General features: G+C 30.3%; 1 protein-coding gene across 7 annotated transcripts in view; it reads left to right on the top strand.

Annotated features, from left to right (window-relative positions):
• The first annotated feature begins 257 nt into the window (after positions 1 to 257).
• LOC136071693 (RIIa domain-containing protein 1-like) overlaps positions 258 to 18,560 on the top strand; it is a 53,837-nt gene continuing 35,534 nt past the window's right edge. For 5 of the 7 annotated variants that reach the window (XR_010643358.1, XR_010643357.1, XM_065816879.1 and 2 more), the window contains exon 1: positions 258 to 482. Coding sequence is in view for 1 of the 7 variants with exons in the window: in XM_065816880.1 (XP_065672952.1) it covers positions 402 to 482; positions 11,465 to 11,541 (158 nt within the window). In the remaining 6 variants the exon portion in view is untranslated. Of the gene's footprint in view, positions 483 to 11,464; positions 11,542 to 18,560 lie in introns of all 7 variants that reach the window. The other 2 variants (XR_010643359.1, XM_065816880.1) reach the window with 2 other exon arrangements.

The raw sequence follows: 18,560 nt of genomic DNA, 5'->3' as shown, positions 1-18,560 counted from the left end.
AACATTCCAAGAACAGTACAAGAACACACATAGCATTTTCTTTATTTGTTTTTTTTTACCTATAATTTATGTAATTATTGGGTGTTTAATAGAATATATATATATATATATATATATATATATATATATATATATATATATATATATATATATATATATATATATATATATATATATATATATATATATATATATATATATATATATATATATATATATATATATATATATATATATATATATATATATATATATATATATATATATATATATATAAACAATTATAAACTTCAACAAAAGTTTCTAAAGCAAATATTGATAGAAGATTATATCAAAGTTATTTCAAATTTTTTTTTTAATTTTCCATTGACGCGGTACTGGAAAATTGTTAAAAACACATAATGGCAGACTTAAAAGGTTGCGAAAAAAATGATCCGGAAGCTTTGACAAATGAACAGCAAATAAAGTTAGACTCTTTTAAGGTAAATAAAATTTAATTGTTTATTTTATTTGTATTCGACTGCTTTTTTCACTAAAAGGTTTTTTAAAATAAGCTAAAAGTAATTTAAAAGTTAATTTTAAGGTAGTTTTGATAATTCTTTTTTGTATCTTTGTGTGACTTGTATAATATACTATTTGTGCTAAAACTACCACTTCTACTAAATGTATTTCAAAAGATAGGTCTATGAGTGGAGTACAAATTTATATTGGTCTCTAGTCTTTATTTTGTTTTTATTTTTATTAAATGAGATCGCAATCAAATACGAGAGGTGTTTCTACTAATTAGTATTACTTTTACTATTTTTATATTGATTATCTCTATAATTCTTTTAAATGCATTATATAAAATTATATGGTAATTTCATTTTATATAATGCATTTAAAAGGGCTATAGAGATATGATTGACAATATTTCTGGTGATAGTGATGGTAATAGCTTGTTTAATAGTATAATCAGTAAAATTAACAAATTAATAAAAATTTGCAATTAGCTAAATCCCAACAAAAAAATTTTAACGCTTTCGCACAGCAAGCTTTTATAAAACAACAAATTAAAACTAATGTTTCTTTATAAGGTGCTTTAAGCTAACTAATTAAGTATCTATATAAAATAAAGATGATTGGTGTTTAAGAACTATTTGATTTCTTCTCTTAATAGATGTGACTGTTATTTTGAAGGCGAGTTTGTTGGCTCAAGTAGTTTTCAAATTTTGAAAATTTCAAATTTAAATTCTGAATAGTTATAATTATGCTATGCTTCTGAAAAAATTCACAGTTGATACTTGATACTAGATTAATTTTACTGGGGTATAATGGCTTTTGATTGTATTTTTTGAATAGAAATAACAATCTGTAAATATATGTTGTTCAAAAACAACTTTGCACAGTTATGATATAAAAGTAGTATAATTTTAGATAATGGCTTTTGGCGTAGCAACATTTATTGTTAAAAAGAATTTTAAAAGTTATGATGGTTATAGCATATTGGCATTTGTTATTTAAATGTTTTGTTAGTAGATGTTATTCAATTTTATTATTTTATTAGTAAATTATGTTTTTTACAGGGACATTTATCTAAATAGTTAAGAAATGTTATTAGATGCCACATTTGTAGTTTTCTTTGTTTATTGTACTATTTTGTTTATTATATTATATTGTTATATTACTTTAAATAATGTTTTAAAGAAGTATAATAACAACCATAAAGTTTTATGGTAATTTATGCAAACACAGAGGTCAAAATAATGACAAATTGTTAAAATTCACCTATACTTAAAGCTGTTTTACAAAACTGCAAGAAAATTCCAGAAGAGGAAAATCACTCCATTGATAAACAAATTTTACCAACTAAAAGTTGATCATTGTTAAGGCAGTACCTCCCAAATAAAGCAAATAAATGGGGGATAAAAGTTAGGGCTAGATGCTGCATTTCTGAAATAGTGTGTGATTTTGAAGTGTATTGTGGAGCAGACAAATTTAAAATTGATAAAATTCCTAGATTTTTTCTGGGTGGATATGTAGTATAACTCAAAGTTTACCTAGTGGTGTAAATCAAAAGATGTTTTGTGATTATTTTTCATTAATAAATTTAATGCTGAAGCTCAAGAAAGATAGTTTATGGGCATTTGGAACTATTTAAGAAGATTGGTTAATGGAAGCTAAAAATTGTTTAAAAAATGATAAAGACCTGAAAAAGGAGGGAAGAGGGAGTTTTGATCTTTTTGTGGTTACTAATTCTGGAATATGCATTGTTAAATGGTATGACAATAACATTTTTTAGTTAATTTCAAACTTTGTTGGATGTGAAATTGGAAATTAAGCTTGCAGGTGGTCAAAAAAGAGAACAAGTTTATTGCAACTAGTTGACTAAAAGTTGTCAAAGTTTATTGCAACTAGTTGACTAAAATTTGTTTATATACATACTTTCAGTCACCTAATTGCTTGATGAACTTTTACCTAAAAAGCACGAAATGAACTATTATTTGCATATCTTTTAAAAAAGTTCACCATTGAAAAAAGTTCGCCATTGAAAAGTTGATTTAGCATAAGTACTACTATATATTCAAATGTATTTAGAATGTCATAGTCATGTAATGTAATAAATTTTCAATCCAACAATGACTCAGACCATTGACCTTGCTCTTGCTTGTTGCATAGGAATAGAAGGTGCAATTTGTCTTTATTTTTGCACGACGAATACATTTTCCCACGCATTGACCACTTTTGGAGATCTGTAGTATGGATGGCTCTCGCTCCCAGTGATTTTTCAAAGAGCTTAAAGTCTTTTTGTATGTATTCAGTACTTCAGCCTAGTTATTAAAGTCATTTTAGTTGTACAGCTGGTCTATAAATTGACTCTCTGCATAACTGTTCTTGTTGAAAGAATTAAAATAAAGGCCAGGATCGCTAGTATAGCTCTGGAATTCCACCTCACATTGCTGATGTTGGGTAATTTCTGAAACCTGATCAATAGAAAATGTCCCTTTTTATCTCACTCAAGTCCCTTTTTCATCTCACTCAAGTGAGATGAAAAAGGGACTTGAGTGAGTTGAAGGCATTCTGCACTTTTCTTCCAGTGAATATTCTTCCGAAGGGACTATTCTTCGTCTTTAATGAGAGTCTTCAAATTTTACCAGATTATTGGTCCAGACATCCTTGTTCTTCTGAATGCTACTATTGCTAGACTTGTACGTCACCATGTGTTACTTCTGTAATAACTATAAAATTAGATAAGCAGCTATATATATACACACAGTCTAAATTGTTCTAGAATATTCTAAATTGTTCCAGAATGTTCTAAATTGTTTTTGAATATTCTAAATTGCTCTAGAATATTCTAAATTGTTCCAGAATGTTCTAAATTGTTCCAGAATGTTCTAAAGTCATCTGAAATATTCTGGAATTTTCCAAAATGTTCTAAAGCTCTAAACACTTCTAATCTATACAAGTTTTAAATGATTCTCAGCAAATCCACACACGTATTAGTAGTAACAAGATTATATAAATGACGATTCGTAATTTTAATTGTGGGGTGACCTCTATTTACAACCTAGAGGAATTGAACATGTTTTCAATGTTTTCTAACAAAAGTTCATCGATTTATGACACAGGAAATTATATATTTTTTAAAAAGTCAAAAAGTCATAACCCCTGTGTTAGTATTGTAAAAGTTCTATTTTTTTTTTTTTTTTTTCTAATTTGAGTTAAAAACAAGCAGATTTTTTTTTTTTTTTAATATTGCATCATAATTGGTGTATGAAAGGTTTAATTACAAATTTAAGTTTTAAACCTAGGATCACAAAAGATGGTTACACTTGAAATTAAATAAGAAAAACTTGAAATAACAATTAAAAGAATCTGAAATTCTTACATAATTAGTTTATTGGTCTTAAATTAAATCGGTCTAATGCAATGTTCATCTTAGGGATAAAAGATTTATTTTGTAAAATCTCTCTCTATTATTAATATACCACCTATACATACATAACACATTATTATACATGCATACATTATTATACCACATTATTCTACTCCCATCATTATATAATATTATCTCCATTACTATTACACTATAAACATTTTAATTTAAGAACTTTAGATAGTAGATCGACCAAAACATTAAATTTAAAAACTTTATAAAAATAAAAAGTCTTTTTATATACATTCACATTAACAATAAGGTTCTATCTATATTTACAGAATGGTTTACTTTAATAAGTAAACAATTCTGTATAGATAGATGCCCAATCTACATGGTTGCCACAAAGAGGTCGACTATGTTTTCAAACCTTTTACACAAAATTGTTGATCTTCCTTTATATGCTATGCATTATTACTTGAGGTCTTCAACTGTTTTCACTGTGTTTTTAACTGTTCTATGAACCTAAAAAAAAATTCAAAACTCAATATATATATATATATATATATATATATATATATATATATATATATATATATATATATATATATATATATTTTTTTTTTAAACATCTTCGCTTCCAACAAGGCTGCAAGCAGCCACTAATTAAAGTTGGAAGTTACTGTAAGAGAAAAGATGAAGATTGTAGAGCAAGATAACGATTGACGGACGATTTAAAAGATTGCAAATTATATAAATCAGGAAAGCAAGATGAAGGAAGCGAATTCCAAAGAGCTGATGTTCGAGGAAAAAAACTAGACGAATAAGCGTTTTTGGAGCACTTAGGAACAGTCACAGAAAAAGGATGACACTTAATTGAATGACGAGTAACACGAGAATGAATTTTAGTCGATGGCACAAGAGACGCTAGCTCTTTCGAGCAGTGCCCATTATAGTATTTGTAGAAAAGAGAAAGAGAAGCAACATTACGACGATGTGATAATGGTTGAAGGTTGGCTGCAAGAGCAGGTCCAACTATGTTTACAATGCGTTTTTGCACCTTGTCTAAAAGAGAAAGGGCATCATTAGAAGATCCGCCCCAGATATGGCAACAGTATTCCATACAAGGCCGGATTTGAGATTTATAGAGGTAGAGAATAGAATCCAGAGTAAGAAAGTGGCGAGCTCGATAAAGAGATGCAACCTTAGCAGATGCTAATTTTGCAACCGATTTGATATATGGTTTCCAAGAAAGATTGGAAGTAAGAGTTAATCCTAGAAGATGAAGAGTAGGTGACTCATCGAGTACATCACCGTTCATAAATATAGGAAGATCTAAATTATTGCGATAACGATTGGCTGAAAAAAATTGAGTTTTATCTGAATTAAAGTTCACCAGCCACTGTGAGCCCCATGCTGTAGCAGAAGTGAGATTCTTTTCAAGCTCAAATGCCCCCTCCAAGCAATCAGAGGGTGTTGGTTTCTTATCACGACAAGAATAAATGGTAGTATCATCAGCAAACAATGCCACCTTAGATGTGAGAATATCTGGAAGATCGTTGATGTAAATTAAAAAGAGTATAGGGCCAAGGATAGAACCTTGAGGAACCCCTGAAGTTACAGAATAAGAAGAAGAGTGTTGTCCATCGAGGACAACTTTTATGCTACGATTGGAAAGGAAGGATTCAATGATCTTAAAGATGTTGTCGGATACACCATAAGAAGAAAGCTTATGGAGAAGACCAGCATGCCAAACTTTATCAAACACTTTTGAAATGTCAAGAGCGATGGCCTTAACCTCTCCACCTTCATCTAATGCACGATAAAACCTGTCAGTTATTACTGTTAGCAAATCAGCTGTAGAACGAGAAGATCGAAATCCATATTGATGGTCAGAAAGTAAGTTATTAGATTCAAGATGAGAAATTAAGTGTTTGTTAATTAAAGATTCAAAAACCTTGCTTATGATAGGAAGAAGACTTATGGGACGGTAGTTAGACGAATCAGATCGCTCCCCAGAATTTTTGAAGATAGGGATAACAGATGCGGCTTTCCAGCAGGCTGGAAAACAAGACTCTGATAAGCACTTGTTGAATAGTTTTGAGAGTATAGACGACAGCTCTGGAGAACACTTCTGCAAGACAATAACAGGTATGTTGTCTGGGCCACAAGCTGTAGAAGAGTCTAGACAGGAAATCACTTTAGATACAGATGCTGAAGTGATATGAATGTCAAGCAATGAATCAACCTGTTTGTTGGCAATACCAGGTAGAACGCAATTAGTGGAATCAAGAGATGATATTGATGAAAAGTTTTTAGCAAACAGTTCGGCTTTGTCTTTAGGTGAGGTGACAAAGTCTGAACCATACAAGAGAGGTGGAATTATAGATTTGCCCTTATTATTGATATTATTAAAGATTCTCCAGAAGTCACGAGAGCCTAATTTTTGAGATGAGATACGAGATTTCATGACCTGAGAATAGCAGGTTTTGGCGTTAGACAAAACCTTTTTATAGTTGTTTCTAGCAGTAATGAAAAGACGTCTGTTTTCTGGAGAATTGTTTTGCTGATAAATATAAAAGTAACGGTTTCGATTGGCAATCGCAGCAGCACAGTGTGAGGAAAACCATGGAGGAGAGTGAGGCTTGACCTGGAATCGTCGAGAGGGAATAAAAGATTCCATGCCAGCCTGAATCCACGAAGTTATATAAGAAGCACATTTGTTGACAGGAAGTTGAAAGATTTCTACCCAAGGGCCATCACGAAGAAAATCACGGAAAGAATCCCAGTCAGCTTTACTGTAGTTGTAAGAGGTTCGATAGTAGGGGTATTCAGGTGATGAAGAATGAGAGAATGAGATATTAGTTTTAAAGAGATCAAACTGTGATCAGAAGCACCTAAGGGTGAATGTGGAGAAACTGAGCACTGACTAGGATCAGAAACAAGACATAAGTCGAGTAGAGAAGGTAAATGATTAGGGTTGTCAGGAAAGCGAGTTGGAAAGTTGACTATTTGAGTTAGGGATTGAGAAAGGCAAAAGTTGTGGGCTTTAATGCCTGCAGAGTCACTGACACTAGAGCCAAGCCATTCAGAGTGGTGAGCATTAAAGTCACCGACAACAACTATATTAGCTGATGGATAAAGAGAGAGGGCTTGGTCAATATGATCAGAAATAACATCAAAAAGTGTACAGTCTTGAGATGAAGGAGATCGATATAGAACAAAGAGAAAGGCAATAGCGTGAAGTGGTGCTAAACGAAAGCACATGAAAGAATAGTCTGTGGATTCAAACCTAGTTTCACGACAAACAGGTGAATTCTTACGAATGTAAATGCCCAGGCCAAGCATGTGGCTATTGGAGTCTTTATGAATCAGAGGAAGATAACCATCAACACTAAGATCACAAGATGAGACAGCCGAACTCAAATTAGTCTCACAAAGAGCAAGTAGGTCTGGTGAACTTTGCAAGAGATAAGACTCAACAGAAGAAAAGTTACTTCGAAGACCACGAATATTAGTGAATGATAGGTTTAGAGAACTTGGTGATGATGATGGTTTTTTGTGTTTTATAGTTTTTGGTACTTTATTCATTTTTAAATTAGATTGAAGAACTTGACTCAAAGCATAGATAGTACTCAGAACACCGTTTAATAGCCCAAGCAATTGCCTCATTACTACTAATAAACCCTAAGCCGTAACAAAGGGCTCTAAATGTGGCCTCCGCAATGCACACCAAAAGTACAAACAGGGACACCATCCATGCGCAACATGGCACTGTTAATACTTTGATATTTTTCAGCTGTTGATGGAATCAGCCTCTCTGAGAGCTACCACAGAGTTCGGGAAACCTGACTACCAGCCGGCCTCAGAACCATAAAACTGAGTTTTAGAGCTGTACCCTCATAAGGAGATAATAGAATGAGTTGCCTAGTCATAAAAACAGTGACACAAGCAAACCCATGCATTGAGTCAAGAAGATCCAGCATTCAACATCCTAAACTGGAAACAATGTATTAAAAATTCATCTGCGGCCTAATAGATGAAGAAGGGGTGCGAGGCTGGTCAACAGATAGAATCTGTTTACCCCTTAAGTCTTTGCCTAGGAGGCCTTCTACAAGACAGTAGCTGGGTGCATTTAACATCTGCCCAAGATGAGTATTTTTATCGAGACACCATCTCTAGCCTTTACTCAACCAAGAGCCCCAAGGCAGGGGGTGTTTTAAATCGGAGTTGGCATCTCCTAGCCTTTGCCTAAAAAGGCGTATCCTACAAGGCAGCAGGACATGAAGCAGATTGTACTGGGTTACATGTTACCATATATATATATATATATATATATATATATATATATATATATATATATATATATATATATATATATATATATATATATATATATATATATATATATATATATATACAAATATATATATATATATATATATATTTATATATATTTATATAATATATAAAAGCAATATGCATACTTTTATGATTTTCTTAAAAAACATTTATAACAAAAAATTTTTTTTATCATATTTTAGGCTACCTGAATAAATTAAATATATATATTTTGATCATTTTGTTTTTTTTTTTGCGTAATAATATCACTACAGTTTAAAAATAAACAATAATTTTCAAAACGCTATACTTTAGCTAATTACTAGAGATAATTGATGGCTGCCATTTCTCATCGAACATTTATTAAATATGAGAAGTTTAATATTTCACTTGAGGTACTGACAAGCAATTTATTTTGTTAAAAATATCTGCATGAACTTGACAAATTTGTGACTACATTTAAATGATTGCTGTGACTCTATGATACATAGTGCAATCCTGTAACTTTCTGGAAAGCTTTACTAATGTTTAAAACATTGTTTTAAAAAGTGTAAATAATGCTGAATATATATATATATATATATATATGTATATATATATATATATATATATATATATATATATATATATATATATATATATATATATATATATATATATATATATATATATATATATATATATATATGAACCCCATGTTATGTTCCACTATATATAAAAATAATTCAGGCCAGCGATATTGGACAATATCACTGAGCCTGAATTATTGATGAGCGATATTGGACAATATTTAAAGGTTGCTCAAAAAGTTTTTAAATTTTAAAGACATTTTTTACAAATTGGCATCCATTAAAGTCTGCATAAAATCTTAAAAAACCGATTAATTAAATTATATATACATAGTTTAAATAAAATATAATTATATATATATATATGTGTGTGTGTGTGTGTGTGTGTGTGTGTGTGTGTGTGTGTGTGTGTGTGTGTGTGTGTGTGTGTGTGTGTGTGTGTGTAAATATATATATATATATGTGTATATATATATATTTATATTTAAATATATATATATATATATATATATTTATATTTAAATATATATATATATATATATATATATATTTATATTTATATTTAAATATAATATATATATATATATATATATATATATATATATATATATATATATATATATATATATATAGGGCTCAATTTAATTTTTTAAAAAGTTCTGGACAAAATGTCTGATTAAAACTTGTTTGGACTTGGGTCGGACAGAGTCCAATCAAATTTTTAAAATGTGATTTTTTTGGTTTTACAGAACTGAGTTATGCTATCGAAATCTTTGTCATGTTATTCAGTTTATTTAACATTAGTCTAGTGAAGTTGTAGTTTCTTTCCTTATTATTTAGAGAATTTCATTGCAGATTAGTGTTTGTTATTAAAATAATTTTAATTTAATATTGTATGTTTTTTTAGATAGACTAAATTTTCACGTTGTAACTGACGACACTTTTTTTTCTTTACAATTTGATGACGGCTGTTTTGATGTTTTAACAATTTAAAAAATCGTCACGTTACAAATAACTTTAACTATTGATCTTTTTTTTTTTTTTAGTTTAGTTTTTTTTTTTTAAACATTGATCTTTTTCTTTTTTTATGATAAATTTAAATATTTGAACCTAATTCTCCATGTCTTTCTTAAAACCTTTTTAAAGATTAACTTTTTAAGTTACTAGAAATTATAAATAAGTTAAAAGTTAAATTAAATTTTCTCATGATTTAATTGCTTTATTTTTTTTGTTTTTGTTTCTATTCTTACAAGAATTGTTTAAAAGTTTTTTTTCAACTGGACTTAATAAGCATTACAAAAGCATGAAATGATTAGAAATTACGATTTTAAAAAGATTATTTTACTTTTTTTCAACAATTTTTTTTTTTAACTTTTTGAAAAAAATATTTTTACAACTTCAAAATATTATATTTTTTTCTTTTCAATAATTTAATTTCGCTTTTCAATAACTTAAATAAAATTAGTTCATTTATATATCAATAATCATCAATTAATAAAAGTAATTTGTAAAAGCGTTTTGCATAACTTTAATTAAACATTTAAAAGATAAGTTTTAGAGTAATTTTTTTCAAATGCAATTAAAAATGTTACAAAAAGTAATTTTAACTTTGAGTTTTTATAGTTTTATTTTAAAGCTATTTAATTTAATATTAATAAAGCGTGGTCAGGAATAGCATTCAATTGCACGCTGTTCCTATCCAAGCTTGATTTTGTAGAATTTAATTCCCATCGACCAAAATGTCCGATTACTTTGTAAATTGATCGGGCAATCTGAGGTTTTAGCCAGACAATGTCTGACTGTTAAATTGAGCCCTGATATATATATATATATGTATATATATATATATATATATATATATATATATATATATATATATATATATATATATATATATATATATATATATATAATTATATTTTATTTAAACTATGTATATATAATTTAATTGGTTTAATAGTTTCGGTTTTTTAAGATTTTATGCAGACTTTAATGGATGCCAATTTGTAGAAAATATCTTTAAAATTTAAAACTTTTTTGAGCAACCTTTAAATCTTGTCCAATATCGCTCAGATTTGGCCTGAATTATTTTTATATATAGTGGAACATAACATGGGGTTCAGCCATTGAATTATTTAAACTCTAAAAATAAGGGGCACCCTTATTCACACTCTAAAAATAAGGGGCACCCTTATTCACAAATCAAATCATAGATAATTTAAAAAACTTAAAAAAATTTTCTTAATATTGTTAGATTACTTGCATAAACTAAAACCGTCAGTCAATTTATTTACACTGCCAACATGTTCTACCTATTTAAATCAGTCGATGTATGTACACTTCTGTCGATAAAACAAAAGTTAAATAATATTCAACAGATCAAAACAATTTAAAAAAATGAAAATATTAATTAAAAAAAAATTTTCTAGTCATAATTATTGCAGCTTTTTAAAAACAATAAAACTTAATGTACTTTTGCAAATACTGTTGGTGGTTACTAAAATAAGCAATTAAAGAGACTTTTTTTTTATTATCAAAGTCTTTTTTGCTTATCTAATTATCAGGTTATAGTCAATTGTGATGAGAAAGACTTTAGTAAAATTACTAGGAAAGTAATTTTACTAAAGTCTTTCTCATCACAATTGACTATAACCTGATAATTCATAATCAAATGATTCATTATAATATTATTTAGATTAAAACAAGAATTTCAAATGAGAATTATTTAAGAAGTCATCCAGAAATCGATTGTTTACTTACAAATTTTATAAGGTACATACATATTATGAGTGGGTTTCAAAAAACAAAATTAAATCGACGTTATCTTAAACCATGCCTAAATGATTAGAATGTACATTTTTTTGTAACTTGATATTTTACCTTTTAATTTTCAACATCAAGTTTGTATCTTTATTTTAATCAGAGAAGTACTGAAGTAGATGTAGTGCTAGAATCTGACTGAAAAATATAAATTTTGTTTAGGAGAAATTGAGTGACTTTTTAATTTGTTGCTTACAATTATTATAATTACATTTAACTTAGGTTGTAAACTAATAATTTCAAACGAATGGACAAAAGATTCATATTAAATCATCTTTGGCAACACGTAAATTTTCCACTTTCTAATACAATTGTTGCTCTTGAAATTATTTTATATATATGTATAATTATTTTGTTCGTAATGAATTTGATTTATTTGTAATAAAAAATTTTTTAAATGGTTTTGCGGAGAGGTGAATAGTTAAAAACAGTAAAAGTAAAGTAGAAAATTATGTCAGTATGTTGCCATTGCTATGTCATAGTATATCAAAATTACTGTAATAATAAGTGACAGAAAAAACTGATTAAAATTTCACCAACTACAACTGCTAGATCTTTTTTAATCTCAGGCAAGATCAAGATCAAGTAGGGTAACGATTTTTTGTCTTCTTTTTAACTTTTTTTAATTAAATAGCACTATGCGATAAGTTGTTCTGTTTTTACTTGCAACTTTTTTTGTGGTTTTAGTAATAGTTAGGTAAAACATAGGTAAAACAACTATATAAAACATAATATTTTATTTCCTAAGATGGCCTAATCTGTTCTGAGAAATATTTGTGTATATTAATTTGCAATGTTGTCATTGTTCTACATTGTGAGATTAACCGTTTGTGACACCTAATGATAAAAAAAAAGAAGTTATGGTAACATCCAAGATCTTTAGAGTTGTTTTTATTATAAATGACTATTGGTTATTACATTACAGTTGTTAAATATTACAGGGCATTACAGGCCTGGAAAAAATTTTATGCAGCATTTTCGGGATATTGAGAAGTTAGGCTTTCATTGGCTGGTGAATAATTTTTTTTTTTTTATTCAAATTTCAAAGGGGCAAATTAACTCAAATTTACCAGATCGCAAAAGTTTTTTGCAAAAAAAAAACAACAAAAAATTTACTGCAACAAAAATGGCAAAGTTCTTTCATAAGGCTCTCACAACTATTATGTTTTAATTATTATTTATATAAAATAGATGTTGATGAATGATGAATCAAGGTAATGCAAATGCAGGGTAAAAATACTTATCAATGTATGCCGAAATTAAATAAAATAAAAATATGGTTTAATCAATTTCAAAAGCGTATTTAAATAAAAGAACTAAAAGAAGGTATGCATTCATATCTTGGTAATATTTGTGGTCCAAAAAAATGTACACGTGTTTATTTTAAAATTAGCTTTTTCCATTATGGACAAATAACCAAAATTAATATACGTCTAACTAGGTCATTTTGTATCAACGTCATTTAAAACCTGATGAAACCTTTTTTTGTAGAAAATTTTACCCAGGAATATGTAAACTAGCGATCGCAATTGCTTCAAATAAAATACTTTTAAGATCGCTAAATGACTTTGACTCATCTCAATTTGCAATAAGCAGTTGCTTAATTCGCTCCTTGGTTTTTTTAAAAAAAGAGTTCCAATATTTAAAAAAATTTTAAGGCAAGCTATGGTTTGCACCCAGGGCCCCCTAATACAATTTGTACAAGCAATTTTTTTTTTTTTAAACAACAAAGCTTTTAACATGGCTGCAAGCAACCACTAATTAAGGTTAAAAGTTACTGGCAGAGAAAAGATTAAGATTGTAGAGCAAGATAACGATTGACAGACAACTTAAAGGATTACAAATTATATGAATCAGGAAAGCAAGATGAAGGAAGTGAACTCCAAAGAACTGATGTTCGAGGAAAAAAACTAGATAAATAAGAGTTTTTGGAGCACTTAGAAACAGTCACAGAAAAAGGATGAGACTTGATTAAATGATGAGTAACACGAGAATGAATTTTAGTAGATGGCACAACAGATGCTAGCTCTTTAGAGCAGTGCCCATTATAGTATTTGAATAAAAGAGAAAGAGAAGCAACATTATGACGATATGATAATGGTTGGAGATTGGCTGCTAGAGCAGGTCCAACTATGTTTACAATGTGTTTTTGCACCTTGTCTAAAGTAGAAAGCACATCATTAGAAGATCCGCCCCAGATATGGCAACAGTATTCCATTCAAAGTCGGATTTGAGATTTATAGAGATAGAGAATAGAATCCGGAGTAAGAAAGTGTCGAGCTCAATAAAAAGATGCAACCTTAGCAGATGCTAATTTTGCAACAGCTTTGACATATGGTTTCCAAGAAAGATCAGAAGTAAGAGTTAATCGTAGAAGATGAAGAGTAGATGACTCATCAAATACATTACCATTCATAAATATAGGAAGAGCAGTGCCCATTATAGTATTTGAATAAAAGAGAAAGAGAAGCAACATTATGACGATATGATAATGGTTGGAGATTGGCTGCTAGAGCAGGTCCAACTATGTTTGCAATGTGTTTTTGCACCCTGTCTAAAGTAGAAAGCACATCATTAGAAGATCCGCCCCAGATATGGCAACAGTATTCCATTCAAAGTCGGATTTGAGATTTATAGAGATAGAGAATAGAATCCGGAGTAAGAAAGTGTCGAGCTCAATAAAAAGATGCAACCTTAGCAGATGCTAATTTTGCAACAGCTTTGACATATGGTTTCCAAGAAAGATCAGAAGTAAGAGTTAATCGTAGAAGATGAAGAGTAGATGACTCATCAAATACATTACCATTCATAAATATAGGAAGAGCAGTGCCCATTATAGTATTTGAATAAAAGAGAAAGAGAAGCAACATTATGACGATATGATAATGGTTGGAGATTGGCTGCTAGAGCAGGTCCAACTATGTTTAAAATGTGTTTTTGCACCTTGTCTAAAGTAGAAAGCACATCATTAGAAGATCCGCCCCAGATATGGCAACAGTATTCCATATAAAGTCGGATTTGAGATTTATAGAGATAGAGAATAGAATCCGGAGTAAGAAAGTGTCGAGCTCAATAAAAAGATGCAACCTTAGCAGATGCTAATTTTGCAACAGCTTTGACATATGGTTTCCAAGAAAGATCAGAAGTAAGAGTTAATCGTAGAAGATGAAGAGTAGATGACTCATCAAATACATTACCATTCATAAATATAGGAAGATCTAACTTGTTCTGATAACGATTGGCTGAAAAAAATTGGGTTTTATCTGAATTAAAGTTCACCAGCCACTGTGAGCCCCATTCTGTAGCAGAAATAAGATCCTTTTTAAGCTCAAATGGCCCCTCCAAGCAATCAGAGAGTGTTGGCTTCTTATCATGACAAGAATAAATGGTTGTATCATCAACGAACAATGCCACCTTAGATGTCATAATATCTGGAAGATCGTTAATGTAAATTAAAAAGAGTATAAGCACAATTTAAACCTTGAGGAACCCCTAAAGATACAGAACGAGAAGTAGAGTGCTGTCCATCGAGGACAACTTTTATACTACGATTGGAAAGAAAGGATTCAATAATCTTAAAAATGTTGCCAGATACACCATAACAATAAAGCTTATGGAGAAGACCAACATGCCAAACTTTATCAAATGCTTTAGAAATGTCAAGAGCGATGGCCTTAACCTCTCCACCTTTATCTAATGCACGATAAAACCTATCAAATATTACTGTTAGCAAATCAGCTGTAGAATAAGAAGATTGAAATCCATATTGATGATTAGAAAGTAAATTATTAGATTCAAAATGAGAGATTAATGTTTGTTAATTAAAGATTCAAAAACCTTGCTTATGATAGGAAGAAGACTAATGGGACGGTAGTTAGACGAATCAGATCGTTCTCCAGAATTTTTGAAGATAGGGATAACTGATGCCGCTTTCCAGCAGGCTGGAAAACAAGAGTCTGATAAGCACTTGTTGAATAGTTTTGAAAGTATTGACGACAGCTCCAGAGAACACTTCTGCAAGACTATTACAGGTGTGTTGTCTGGGCCACAAGCTGTAGAAGAGTCTAAGCAGGAAATCAGTTTAGATACAGAAGCTGGAGTGATACGAATGTTAAGCAATGGATCAACCTGTTTGACAGCTATATCAGGTAGAAGGCAACTAGTGAAATCAAGGGATGATATTGATGAAAAGTTTTTAGCAAACAATTCAGCTTTGTTTTTAGGTGAGGTGACAAAGTCTGAACCATACAAGAGAGGTGGAATTACAGATTTGCCCTTATTGTTGATACTATTAAAGATTCTCCAGAAATCATGAGAGCTTAATTTTTGAGATGAGATACGAGATTTCATGACCTGAGAATAGCGGGCTTTGGCGTTAGAAAAAACCTTTTTACTATGGTTTCTAGCAGTAATGAAAAGACGTCTGTTTTCTGGAGAATTGTTTTGCTGATAGATATAGAAGTAACGGTTTCGATTGGCAATCGCAGCAGCACAGTATGGGGAAAACCATGGAGGAGAGTGAGGCTTGACCTGGAATCGTTGATTGGGAATAAAAGATTCCATGCCAGCCTGAATCCAAAATTATGTAAGAAACACATTTGTCAACATGAAGATAAAAAATTTCTACCCAAGGGCTATCACGAAGAAAATCACGTAAAGAGTCCCAGTCAGCTTTAAGGTAGTTGTAAGAGGTACGATGATAGGGGGATTCAGATGATGATGAAGAATGAGATAATAGTTTTAGAGAGATCAAACCGTGATCAGAAGCACCTAAGGGTGAATGTGGAGAAACTGAGCACTGACTAGGATCAGAAACAAGACATAAGTCGAGTAGAGAAGGTAAGTGATTTGGGTTGTCAGGAAAGCGAGTTGGAAAGTTGACTATTTGAGTTAGGGATTGTGAAAGGCAAAAGTTGTGAACTGTAAAGCCTGCAGAGTCACTGACACTAGAGCCAAGCCATTCAGTGTGATGAGCGTTAAAGTCACCGACAACAACAATATTGACTGATGGATAAAGAGAGAGGGCTTGGTTAATTTGATCAGAAATAACATCAAAAAGAGTGCAGTCTTGAGATGAAGGAGAGCAATATAGAACAAAGAGAAAGGCAAAAGAGTGAAGTGGTTCTAAACGAAAGCACATGAATGAATAGTCTGTGGATTCAAACCTAGTTTCACGACAAATGGGTGAATTCTTACGACTGTAAATGCCAAGACTAAACATGTGGTTAATGGAGCCTTTACAAATTAAAGTAAGATAACCATCAACACTAAGATCACAAGATGAGACAGCTGAACTCAAGTTAGTCTCACAAAGAGCAAGTAGGTCTGGTAAAATTTGCAAGAGATAAGACTCAACAGAAGAAAAGTAGCTTCGAAGACCACAAATATTAGTGAATGATAGAGTAGAGAACTTGGTGATGAAGATAGTTTTTTGTGTTTTATAGTTTTTGGTACTTTACTCATTTTTAAATCTGTTAAAGAACGTGACTCAAAGCATAGATAGTACTCAGTACACTATTTAATAGCCCAAACATTTACCTCATTACTGTTAATAAACCCTTAGCCTTAACAAAGGGCTCCAAATGTGGCCTTGGCAATGCACACCAAAAGTATAAACAGGGACACCATCCATGCGCAACATGGCACTGTTAATACTTTGATATTTTTCAGCTGTTGATGGAATCAGTCTTTCTGAGAGCTACCATAGAGTTCGGGAAACCTGACTACCAGCCGGCCTCAGAACCATAAAACTGAGTTTTAGAGCTGTACCCTCATTATGAGATAATAGAATGAGTTGCCTAGTCATAAAAACAGGCATAAGTAAAACCCATGCATTGAGTCAAGAAGATCCAGCATACAACATCCTAAACTGGAAACAATGCATTAAAATTACATCTGCGCCAGCCTAATAGATGAAGAAGGGGTGCGAGGTTGGTGCGAGATAAAATCTGTTTACCCCTTAAGTCTTTATCTAGGAGACCTTCTACAAGATAGTAGCCGGATGCATTTAACATCCGTCCAAGATGAGTATTTTTATTGAGACACCATCTCTAGCCTTTACTCAACCAAGAGCCTTAAGGCAGGGGGTGTTTTAAGTCAGATTTCTCCTAGCCTTTGCCTAAAAAGATGCATCCTACAAGACAGCAGGACATGAAGCAGATTGTACTGGTTTACATGTTACCAGCAGCAGGATAACCTGACCTGACAATTTATTAAGAGCAAGCAACTGAAGCAGATCATCATCTTTTCAGTACCCATTGGCAAAAGCACTAGAGACAATGCAACCACCTAGAGTTTTTTCAAGTTTAATGTTCTACATAAGTTACTCCATATAAGTTTACTTAGTCAAATTTAAGGCTCCACATAAGTTAAAAAAAAAAAAAAATTTTAATATATAAATTTCTTTGAGGTTATTTTTTTTTTTAGTGCGTTATAATTCTCAGCAGGAATTAAAAATATTTTTATATCTTATAAATGTGAAATTATAAATAAGATAATATTTGCAAATTGTTTCATTGTAATCTTTTTATATTTATATTGTGTCTCCTCTTTGTGTGAAATAGGGAGAAAACAAGAACGAAAGACAAGTGTTTGCAGTTAAACTTTGAATAAACGAGTTTGATAATTTTATGTATTTTAATTGCATACATCACTTTAAAATACAGTTTTAAAATGTGTAAACAATTATTTACAATAAATTTATATGGCAGTAAATATATTGTTTTCTTTTTTTTTATATTATTAGTATAGAATAAAAAATGTGTTTAATAATATTTGATTATTATGACAAAACTTTGTCATTATAATTTAATATTATAAAGTTATTAATTTACTTATTGTTATTATATAAAATTATTGTTGTTGTGTTTTTTTAAAGGTTGAGATTGACATTTTATTGCACAAGGGGGCAAATTTAGTTAAACCAACATTTTTAATCACCTTTATAAAAAATGTTTATAACTTTTTTTAAA

The sequence above is a fragment of the Hydra vulgaris genome, chromosome 13 (genome assembly GCF_038396675.1).
Source record: "Hydra vulgaris chromosome 13, alternate assembly HydraT2T_AEP".
In the NCBI taxonomy this organism is placed as follows: Eukaryota; Metazoa; Cnidaria; class Hydrozoa; order Anthoathecata; family Hydridae; genus Hydra; species Hydra vulgaris.
Note: the sequence above shows the minus strand (reverse complement) of the source record. Positions and strands in the feature narration are given on the sequence as shown.